The sequence below is a fragment of the Melanotaenia boesemani genome, chromosome 22 (genome assembly GCF_017639745.1).
Source record: "Melanotaenia boesemani isolate fMelBoe1 chromosome 22, fMelBoe1.pri, whole genome shotgun sequence".
Taxonomy (NCBI): Eukaryota; Metazoa; Chordata; class Actinopteri; order Atheriniformes; family Melanotaeniidae; genus Melanotaenia; species Melanotaenia boesemani.
Genome location: NC_055703.1, coordinates 26,612,994 through 26,624,742, shown reverse-complemented (window position 1 = coordinate 26,624,742; position 11,749 = coordinate 26,612,994). Strand labels below are relative to the sequence as shown.

The window sequence follows — 11,749 nt, the reverse complement described above, 5'->3', positions numbered from 1 at the left end:
TCCAAGTTTACACATGTGACTCAAACCTTGATGCAACTGCACATTAAAGTTTGCAATAAAAGATTCTTCTACTGACCTGGAGATCTCGTTAACGACAGGAACCAGGTCATATCACAGGACTTCCTCACCCACGTCTCCCCGGCTGGTCCCTGAGGTCCTGTACCAGGCCTGCTGATGGCGCCCCAGACATAGCTGAAAACAGAAGTAGACCTTCTGTTCAGTGGCCCCCAGATTCTGGAACTCTTTTCCTTTGGACGGGAGATCAGTGGACTCTGTGATCATTTTTAAAAGCCAGTTAAAACACATCTTTCAAAATCTGCTTTCCGAAATCCATTGTGTGCTCTTGTGAAACATTTTATGATTTTATATCTTGACGGGTGCTTTTTATAAATAAAGTATTATTTAGTAACTTTACTTAAAAGGAAAATGTTAAATCAGATTTTACTCCAGTTACATTCCAGTCTGATGCTGCGTTTACGGCTCCTCTTTTGTTTATTTTGAAAGCAGCGACCGGAAGTGCCGCCCATCAACTCCAGCTGGCTTGACTCCGTTCTGTGTCCCGCAAAATCCCGCAACTGGCATGAGATTAGGATCCCTGAGTGGAAAAAAGAGGGGGGAATGAACAACACGCCGCCAGGATTACGGTTGGTGTGTGGACTTCCATTTTCTTTCACTGTTGGCTGTTGGAGTTTGAAGTTTGATCGGGCTTTTCTTTCTGTGTTGGTGGCCAAGGGGACTGTGTTTGGGACAACAGCAGCTCCTCAATGCTCTTCCAGAAGTATTTGCAGTGCCGGGTGTGTTGTCACTCTTGTCTTTGACTTTGTGTGTTTCTGATTTGACCACAAGTGTCCACCTCAACAAACCAAACAAAGAGAAGTAAGCTCTGGATAAGTGACCAAGTCTCTGTTTTCTTTATAGAAATATTAGTTAAACTAGTTTATTATTTGAAAATAAAAAGTCAACCCAGCAAAGAGCGAGTGTTTATATATATATAAATAAAGCTCCAAATCTTAAAGATAAAAAGTAAGAAAAGGCATGAAGTTCATCTGTGCTCCATGGTCCTTTACCTAACAAGGTGCATTGTATTTTTGCTGCCTGTTTGCCATCTCTGCTGCATTGTTTGCATCAGGAGGTGTTTTTTGTTTTCGCTGACATAGTTGTATAGGGATTATAATGCAGGGACCACATGCCCCTCCAGGCCATTGTTGGCCCCTCTGTCTCTGTTGTCTTTTTTCTACTGAGTGAGTCAATTGATGGAAGAATAAAAGGCCAAAGAGCGTGCATTGATATGGGCTTTCAGGAGAGAGAGGCAGAGGGGTTCGGGTGCAGATTTTGGAGTCCATCTGTTAGTGGCATGTAACTGGTGCCAGCAGCAGGCCGGCCATGAAGATCCAGAGCAGCCTTGGGATTACACGGGGGATATCCACCAGCAAGACATGTCTCTGAACTACATCAAAAACTTCTATGAAGGATGCGTAAGTAGACGCGCAGAGCAGGGCTGTTTTTCTTCCTTCCAGCTGAGCCTTTTAGCCGAGAGGAGCCAACCGTGATCCTCTGGTGGTTTGAAATGAAAGGACACTGATCTGTTTCCATTCATGAGTTTTAATCCGTCCTCTAACGTCTTCGTGTAGCTGAGTGACATAAGAGCATCATTTTCTGGTAAAGTGTGGAGCAGGTAAAGAGATGAGATGGGAAATGTTTTGTTTCCAGCAGCATTTATCTGGCTGACAAAGCTTCTTTCTCTTTATTTCTGACTCTGTGTGTGTGTGTTCACTTTAATGAGCATGTGATTCGTCCTGAATAAATGTTCCCGTGTGAGCCTTTCACACGGCTGACATGTGACTCTCTGCATGTGTTGTCCAGCTCAGGCCTCCTACGGTGATAGGCCAGTTCCACACCTTGTTCTTCGGCTCGGTGCGGATGTTCTTCCTGGGCGTTCTTGGCTTCGCCGTCTACGGGAATGAGGCTCTGCACTTCAGTTGTGACCCCGACCGTCGAGAGCTCAACCTGTTCTGTTACAACCAGTTCAGACCCATAACACCTCAGGTGGGACCAAACTACACGGAAAGCTACAGCCAGACCTTTCCAGGTGAGGCGGTTCTGGTGCTGGCTGGAGCTCCTTAGGTTTTAGCAGCCTTGAAACCAACTCAAGGTCCGGTTTCAGCAGGCCACTGACCCCCTGGTCTAGAATGAGAAGCTGCTTATGGTGACCAATCAAACCAGCTAAAACTTTGTGATTTATAAGATTGCAGAACCAGAGTATCATCTGTTCTGATTCTAGACTGAACCGTAGCTTAGTGAGCTTCAGTCTGGACGAAGAAGTGGAAGAAGATGAGCCGGTTTGCTGGACCAGATTCTTAGAAGGTTGTAAAGTTGGACCATAACAGCATAACCAAGTCATTTCCTGATGCTTAAACTAGAACTAAGGTAATCTACTCTGAACTCACTTTTAGACTGTTTGTCTGCTTTAAATGAACCCTGGTCCACTTCCTCGGATAGTCTGGTCTGTCTGCGGACCAAAGACACAAACTGTGGTCCACTTTAAAACCAGGGGTCTCAGTCAGCTTGCAAGTGAACTTGTTTCCGGCACCCTGACAGTGTGAAAGCACATGAACCATCCAGAGAACCAGAGAGGAAGTGATGTATGACATGTCGGATATCCGGCTGCTTCTCCTGCTGCTCATACTGGAACCTGAAACCATTTTAGGTCCAAACACCAACATCAAAACAGAAACCCGAACATTTAATAGATTTATTGTTGCTCTGTTATGATCTACTAGCAGTAAATGAGCTGGTTTCTTTCTCTACATTACGCGTGTCCGGCATATTATCATTAAATGAAGTCATTTTACTGGAGAAACTATGCCGGCATTAATATGCGGTCCCATGTAACCGAGTCCTCTACGGGTGGATCCAGGTTCAGATCGCCCGCCTGCATCCAGGTTACACCTAAACAGATTCGGGCCTGCATTTGGTGGGCTGGGGGTGTTCTGATCGTAGATGTGTTTTTTAAGTCAGGAAGGATGTTTGAAAGTGTAGATATGTCTGACTCAGAGAGTTGGTCTGTGCCACCACAGCATCCAGACCCGAACCCTGGACTCAGACCACAGTCTGACTCTCCCATCATCGGATTGTAGAAGAGGCTTAGATTGAACACTAAATGTTCGATGTCCCTTCTTTCAGCCGGGCAGGTTATTTATGGTAGTTGTAGCTTGTGAATATTTGACTCTGGGGGACCGTGCATGTGTGAAACAAGTTCTGGACCTCCTGCTCTTCTTATGTGTGAACAGAGTCTACGTTCGTCCTAATAAAGGTCCTGCATCACTTTCAGCAAGGATCGGTGCAGACAGGGAGCAGGCAACATGACACTGTGGCTCTAAAGTGGAAAATAAATCTGCTTTTCAGACGAATCCTGCAGACTAGATTCATGGGAAGTTAAAGAAAGTGCTTGTTATTGTTAGTGTTAGTGCAGACGGACGAAATGTTTGTAACAAGCTCTAAAAACAAAAGACAACACAGGAGCTGAAGGACATTATTCTTTGTTGATGCCGTGCCACAGGGGAGAAACTAAAAGCAAACTGAATCCCCAGCAGAAGACAAAGCTGTGTCCAACTTCCCATCTGCAGTTAGAAAGCTGACTCAGCATGAAAGGTTTTCTCTTCCTAAGTGACACCTGCTAGCCTCAGCTGCACCATCTGGAAGACCAGTTTAAAACCAATATGCCAAGTCAGAAATGAATTCATTGGCTGTTTGCTTTCACCTCCTTCATTGGCCTTTTCCTTGTGTAACTTTCAGCCTTGGCTTATTTCTGCCCTCCCCAGGTCTTCTGGGCGTTACAGCTGGTAACCGTGCTGGTTCCGGGGGCGGTGTTCCACCTGTATGCCGCCTGTAAGAACATCGACCAAGAGGAGATCCTGGAACGGCAGATTTACACCGTCTTCTACATCATTTCTGTTCTTCTGCGAATCATTCTGGAAGTCATCGCCTTCTGGCTGCAGAGCCACCTTTTTGGCTTTCAGGTGTGTCCAGGTCCCCACGTCCAGTCTGTAGACACCTCCAGTCCAAAGGAATACTTGTACTTTTCCTCTGAGGGGAGTTAAAGCTCGTCTAGATCAGCTGGCTCACATTCAACCAGACGATCGTAGGAAATCATTTACATTAAATACATCAAAACACGCTGGCGTTGCGTCCATCAGATGGTTGGTTCATCAGCTGTAAGGAAGGGGGGTGTTTTAGACAGAAGGTGCTATATTCATTAAGTGATCATAATTTTAATTATAAACACAACGGTATCTGTCTTTTATCAAAGAAAAGGAGAAATATGATCCTCTTAAGCTCTAACTCTGAACCCAAAAACTGTCTAGAAGCAGTTATATGACAGTAAACATATTATGGAGACTTTTTTTGTCCATTTCAACTTTATCTCTACAGCCTGTTGAAAATAACATTCAACATTTACATTAAAGTATAAAATCTATGAAAATGAGCCTACAGACGAGTAAAAACAGGATGAAGGAATTTAATAAAGTTCATTAGATGCTGCTGCTGCCAGCAGGGATTAGTATGAACCTTGTAAGCAGCAGGATGATGAAGGCTGTTGGGTACCCTCACAACGTTGTGTCAGCAGCATCAACAAGGCAGCATCGGTGCAGAAATCTGACCTTTCATGTGGTAGCTGTGTCTGCGGGATTGTGCACAATCGTCCTCGTCCTGGCACCTAATATTGTGACACAAGATGTTGCCTTCAGGTTCGAGGTGCCAGAAGAAGTTAGTGACACCCTTGTGTTTATTCCCTTAATGAGCCTCATTCACTGAAATACCAACATGGATCCAGAGGAAAGTTATTTCAGTTTTCAATTAAACGTTTTCAGTTTTTCTTTTAGTTTTCAGTTTAAGTTTATTATAAACATAATAATAAAATAATAATAATAATAGAAGTCAATAACAACAAAACAAGACAATGTTTCCAGACATTTCCTTTAAATCACGGTGGTCTGAAACAGGAGGAGGCAGAAAGCCGACCCCCTTTTACCATTTCCATGTTTATATTCAAAATTAACACGCAAACACAAATAGTAACAAGAAAATGACTTTAAACGTATAAACGTTGGCTCCATCTCAGCAGGAGAAGCTGGTTTTGGGCATGTAGGCGCCTTCTTAAAGCGCTGAACCGAATCCACCAGAAACCACCATATCCTCCTCATTTGGTAAGATTCTGACAGTTTTCCAGGCTTACGTTTAGAGTCATTCCCAAACCTTTTGAGCCGCGGCCCCCGAGATAACGTACGTTGGTGTTCGAATCAGCTCACTGGTAAGGAGCGTGGACGACTATGGGGTTACTGGCGTGATATCAGATGGGTCATCCTGCAGCATCCTCCAGATTTAAGGCTTGAAACAGAATCTTCATAGATAAGGAGGATAAAGTGGTTTTGGGTGGATTCACTGCTGTGACAAAACTCTCTCATTGAGATGATGCCAAATTAGGATTTTTAATATGGGATCAGTAATAACTTTGTTTGCATTAATGAGTTAAAAATGTAACTCGTTAATTCCACAGATTAATCTCTTAATGTGTAAATTGACAGCCCAAATAAAAACTTTTCTTTACAACGATTTGGCGACCCCCAGAAATTATCTTGGGACTCCACATGGGGGTCGGGATACCTAGTTTGGAAAAGGCTGATCTAGAGCTGTGCTTCCCTACCTGGGGAGGCTTTCACTTTTCAGAGCCTGTGTGGTTTAAATGGAGGCCATGTCCTCAGAGACAGGTTGAGGTGTCTTAGCTTCTGGTTTTTGTCATTTGGGTGTTTGAATCACATAGAGCCAGGGTTTAGGGAGCCTGAAAACCCTTTGCACCATTTCACAAGTCAGACATGTCTGAAACGAGTCAGCAGATTGAACCAAGAGAAGATCAGAGACCTCAGAATTGGACAATTAGTATTTTATTGTGACTCAGGCAGGTTTATCTTTAAAGTCATGTCAGGTTCTGGCAGGTAGCTCTTCTGTGGACATAAGAGAACAGAGGTGAGAAACTGAATGAAACTTTAAGTAGAGTGACTTTGGCAGTGAGGGGACGTACCAACAGATGTGATGAGATCCTTACAGGTATCCTCTCTGAGAGCTCCGGGGATCTGGTTAGAATCTGGAATGAAAACTGGAGGGTTAACAGGGCTCCAATACTTAGATTCAGACAGAGATTTCTTTAAGGTCCAGTGTTCCTTTCCGTCCAGAATCCATCGCCAATCCAATAAGACAGTCCAAGAGAAACCACAAGAAGGAAGCAGAGATTACCAGGCTGGGGAAGGCAGGTACAACAAACCCAGAGATGGCGAAACAGTCATACACAAAGGTGAAAAAAGTAGGTGGAGTAGAGCTGGATTGACCCTGGAGACGACTGACGATCTGGCAGTGAGAAGTAGTAAAACTGCAGGAAGCAACGCAGGTAGAGAGCATCAGCAACCAGTGCTTGAGGAAAGACGCATTCAGAGGCAGCTGGGAAAAACAAACCTCAGCCCAAGACCATGACAATGTCTGAGAAATGCCACAATGCAGATGATTCATCCTTATTTTTTTTAAGACTATATGTGGATAAGTAGCTTAACTTTTGTTTTATTAAAGGAATCATCCAGAATGCACCATTTATGGTAAGAAGCAGCTAATGATTATGATTATGACCCAAGCACGATGGAAGAATCTGGAAAATCTGTTTAACTTTTAGACACAAAATTTGAGAATTAAAAACAAAGATGGAGCAATCAACAAACACACTGTCTTTGCAGACAGAGTAGAAAAGAGTTTGTTTCACAGAAGCACCTCTATCTCAACGTCAAACACGCATTTATTGAGGCTGCAATTTCAGGTTTAACACCTGTTTATATTTCAAAATGTGATTAATAACGATCAATCCACAGCGATACTGTGGTTAGTCAGAAAACATTTTAATCGTTTGACAGCCCTAGTTTGTAAATTGTGTTTATATAAATTAATATTTAATGTATCACAGAAAATTGTGTCAATATAAAATCAAATAAAGAATACCTGCACCCATACACTCACAGTGATTCATGGTTGAATGTCCCTCCAACACCCAATAACAAAAAAAACTAAACAAAACAAAAGGGAATCTGTTATATTTCCATCCTGGATTTGTTCAGTATGTTATTTCTAAATAGTCCCATATAAAAAATCCCATTTTGATGATTGTTTTACATGATTTCATGTCATCGCTTAAGTTGTTCCATTGCAGGACAATGAAGTTTTGTATGGGTTCTTACTGTTTTGTTTTTAAACATACATCCTCATAAACCATATTTGCTTTCCCTCGCCTGAGACAACCCCTGGATACTGGGTGGTACTATGTGATGAGTTACACTGAATACCACAGTATCCAGGGGTTATATATGGAATTATTTTGTTTATTTGAATCAGTTGCCACAAGAATAACTGCTGTTTATCCAATAGAGAGAGAACAAAAAAAACACAGAACACACATTTTTAAGTCCACACATGTAGGTTAGTGGGCTTTGCCAGGGTACAAATGCCAAGAAAGAAAGCTGTTAAATTTATTTAAAAGTTTTTCCTCAACCTTTAACCCAAAGAGAGCATTGTGTATACCATCTACGTTACTAGACAAACTGTGACGAGATGGATGGACACTTTAATTTGATACAAAATCAAGTTAATTTTGCATTACTTTATCTTAGGACTTGAACAATGTGGAGTCATCAGCATACATCATAAATTGGTTTGTAACGCTGTTTTGGTTAAAAAAAAAAAAAAAAAAAACACACACACAAAAAAAGTAGATGACCTAGAGCGCTGCCCTGTGGAACACCACAGTCAATACCTCTAGTAGCTGAGAAACTCCCGTCAAAGTGCAAACACTGCAGCCTTTTTGTCAAAAAAATACCTGCCAAACTGGAACTATAAGCTCATTGTTTTTCAATGACAGGTCATTGGTAACTGCTATGTTTCTGTTTTTCTCTCAGGTTCACCCACTGTACATGTGTGACGCCAGCGCCTTGGAAAAGACCTTTAATGTGACCAAGTGCATGGTGCCCGAACACTTTGAAAAAACCATCTTTCTCAGTGCCATGTACACCTTCACCATCATCACCATACTCCTCTGCATTGCTGAGATATTTGAGATACTCTGCCGGCGACTTGGCTATCTCAGCAATCAATGACGCAAACATGAGCGCACACATACAGAAGGTGAAGATACACAACATTACTGCGAAACAGGAAATTAACACGAGAGCCAAACCTCACTGTGGTCCATCGTGAGTGAGTGGTACCAAGAAGATTGAGAAGGTGTAATGATGTCAGAGCTGGAAAGTCTAAAGCATGTTCTTGGTGTTTGTTGCCAACTATAGAGTTATTATCCCTGGTCGCACTTCAGATGTTAGTGGGTCTGTACTGGCTGTGCCCAGAGGTTTACAGATGGATGGCATGGCCACAGAACTTGTACCTCCTACTGAAACTTTGTGGGATGGGATAGAAAGAACTTCTGGTTTTCTTTTCTCCATAAGATGACTGAGAATCAGGCATCAGCTTCTTGGTGCTACTAAGAAACTAAAGGTTTCCTTGAGTTCAAGGAAAGCTCGATCTGGCACGAACCTGGTGGTTCATAACAGCGTGGGGTCCCTGTGATCCTTTTCTTGGAGTTCCACATTACATTAAATACTCTACAAAAGAAACTCTTGGAAGCATTAGCTGCACTTCTCTTTAGGCCCTGATCTGCACTAAACCCACGAAGCTCATCAAACCAGCTCAATGTCACTTCTTTGGACCATGTTCACTTATAGAGTCCCAACAATGAACCCAACTATTTCAAGAGTTTTCACACAAGTTGCAGAATGCTTTAATTTAAAGAACTTGTGTCAAGTAAAAGGCTCCCCGCAGGTTCCCGGCTGGTGTGGACAAACAGATCCAGGGCAGGGTAGGGGTTATTGCTTCCAATATGTGTGAAGTTGCTCTTGATCTCTGATAGATCGATCAGTAATTTCATATTCAAGGTTGTTGGTACCTAAACAACCTTCACCTTTACCACCAGTTTACCTCCACCAGATGTAAAGATATCAAAGTGTTGAGATGCTATCTCTAAAAATGATTGAACAGTAAGAACTTCACAAAGGTCCAAGCTCAGACGGGGTCGATATGATTGATTTGAAAACCAAATCAGTAACTAAACACTTACTAATGTAAATTTTTAAACTGAAAAGATCAAAGACAGAAATATTCCAATTTGGGTATACATAAGTGTTGAAATGAGAATTTTTATGATATATAATAGTGCTACATATTGAAATGATGTTTGTTTAGTTAAAACAAGGTAGACTGTAATGCACCATCTTCTGATTCAAGTTTTATACACTGTACCAGCAAACTGGCTGACAGTCAGTGATGAGATGTTGGAGGATGTTGGAGGCGTTGTGGTATGATCCAGCATCTAAGGTGAGACTGAAGTGGTCTAAACTTGTTCAGATGAGCAGCGCTGAATACTTCTCAGAAAAACAAAACTCGGTGCTTATTATTGTTCTAGTCGGGTTCAGAGTTGCTGCTCCTCAACCAAGCGTTACCTCTACCCCAGTTATATCAGCATTTCTTTGCTTTAAGTATTCATTTATGTCATCTTACCTTGTCAGTGTCTCTATACTGTGAAAATTATTACCTCTTATGTTTCATGTGATTTTTTTTTAAATCAGACATCCATCCAACTTTTGTTATGAAGTTTTCAGCAATCTGTTTATCATCTCAGGTACAAAATTGCATTTCCAGACAAAAGTGGATCAAACCCTCATTTCAAACCTTTTTAAACCAATTGGATGCACATTTCCAGAGTCCTTGGCCTGTTCGAGTGATCCCAAGGTCGGTTTAGGATTTAAAAGGGTTTGAAACAGGTATGTGGCTCCTGTGAACTGGGTTCGTCTGCGTTCTGGTTTCTGAGTGGAAGATGGTTTTAAGTTCTGCCTTAAAGTTCTGTCACCTTGTTTACATTCAATAAAAATGTCAACCATTCAACCAGGAGAATGTTGCATGTGAATGGGTTTGCTGAGACCTGCAGCCCATACGGTGCAGGATCACCACAGCATCAGTCCACAGCATTTTAGACTTATTCTTTTTACCTGAACTGTTGTTTAAACTGTTGATTGGTCAGATTTATTTATGAATTATGATTCCCAGAATATTTTATCTGACTGCTTGATGATTTTTCTGAAGCTGTAAAGTTTATGTAAACCTTTTTAAAGCCACAGAATTACTGCCGTCTAGTGGGGAAGATGGGCATAGAAATGACTTCAATGCCAAGCACAGTTGTGAATGAACATTTTTTTTTTTTTTGTTGTTTATTGAACAGGGACCATGTACAGCAGCATTGATAACAAAGGATGTACCAGAGTGTAGCACTCTGAGCTAATTTCCATCTTTAATCCCTCAAACATACAAAGTGCCACCAGAAAGTCTTCTAGCTGATGTGAATGCAGCAATACAGCATATACAGTACAGCTTTATTTAGTTTACCATGGGCCATGTACACTGTACACAAAGAAAGTTATGTGTTGGAAATGTTTGATCATAATATCAATATGAAAGGAAAGGCAAGAAGGAGGCACCATGGAACAGGAGGTTGAAGCCAAAATCAAGGCAACTTGGAGGAAGTTAGATAACTGTCAGACTCCAGAAGGGTACGACCACAAAAGGGGTACCCAACAGGTACAGCCAGATGTCCATATCTGAGGCTCTGGAAACTGCCAAAGACTCCAAGCACTGGCTGCACAACTGAGGAGATACACAAGAGAAATAGAGGCCAGGAAAATAAACCACCTGTTCTCCATTAATCCAGCTAAAGTGTACTCCCAGTGGCAGGGTATTACCACACATGCTAACCCACTAAGACTGGAGCCTGAACAATACAGGAAAAACATATGAGAGAAGGAGGCATCATGTAATGGCGATGCAAAAGTTCTTATGGCTAAAAGAACTGAGAGTGAACCACAGCGCTCTCTCTAAACAAAGCCCAGTTACCATCACAGTGGCAGATGTCCAGCAAAGAATCTCGGGTATGAAGAACTGGTCAGCACCTGGTCTGGACGTGATCTATGCCTACTGGTTAAAGACACTAACTTCCCTCCATGAGTGCCTAGCAGCAAAAATGAACCAACTGCTGATGGATGGGACCCACCCTGAATGGCTGACCAAGGGACGGACAATCCTGCTACTGAAAGATCCCCCGAAGGGAACAGTCCCATCCAACTATCAGCAAAACCTGTCTGTCCATGACATGGAAGCTCCTGTCAGGCATCATGTGCACTGCCTGGATTTATTACCAGAAAGCCTATGACTCAATGCCCCATACATGGATCCTGGAATGCCTGAAGCTGTACAAGATCAACAACACTCTAAGAGCATACATTGCAAACTCAATGAGGTTGTGGCAGACCACTGCTGAGGCCGTCTCCATCAAATGTGGCATATACCAATGAGATGCTCTGTCCCTGCTGCTGTTCTGCATAGGCCTGAACGTCCTCAGACAATTAATCAACAAGACTGGCTATGGCTACTGACTCAGGAATGGGGTCACCATCAGTCACCACCTCTACATCAAGCTGTACGCTAAGAGTGAACGAGATATTGACTCACTGATCCACACCACCAGGATCTACAGCAAAGACATCGGAATGTCATTTGGACTGGAGAAATGTGGCCGGATGGCAACAAAGAGAAGGAAGGTAGTCCATACAGAGGGCAT

At 42.4% G+C, this 11,749-nt stretch overlaps 1 protein-coding gene across 3 annotated transcripts; it reads left to right on the top strand.

The window, feature by feature from the left end:
• Positions 1 to 512: 512 nt before the first annotated feature.
• On the top strand, positions 513 to 10,036 carry gje1 (gap junction protein epsilon 1). Of its 3 annotated transcripts, none has more exons than XM_041975643.1 (5): positions 513 to 644; positions 733 to 794; positions 1,864 to 2,046; positions 3,822 to 4,019; positions 7,989 to 10,036. In XM_041975643.1, exons 2-5 carry the CDS (start codon positions 765 to 767, stop codon positions 8,184 to 8,186), a joined length of 609 nt encoding a protein of 202 aa, XP_041831577.1. In that variant the 5' UTR covers positions 513 to 644; positions 733 to 764; the 3' UTR covers positions 8,187 to 10,036. The 3 variants fall into 3 exon arrangements, with proteins under 3 accessions (XP_041831577.1, XP_041831576.1, XP_041831575.1); XM_041975642.1 differs by having other exon boundaries at positions 513 to 648; XM_041975641.1 differs by lacking the exon at positions 733 to 794 and having other exon boundaries at positions 513 to 648.
• The last annotated feature ends 1,713 nt before the right edge of the window (positions 10,037 to 11,749 follow it).

Coding starts and splice junctions, on each gene's coding strand:
- gje1 (XM_041975643.1), top strand. CDS start 765: ATGCTCTTCCAGAAGTATTTGCAGTGCCGG. Junction 795..1,863: donor AGAAGTATTTGCAGTGCCGG/GTGTGTTGTCAC, acceptor TGTGTTGTCCAG/CTCAGGCCTCCTACGGTGAT. Junction 4,020..7,988: donor GCCACCTTTTTGGCTTTCAG/GTGTGTCCAGGT, acceptor TTTTTCTCTCAG/GTTCACCCACTGTACATGTG.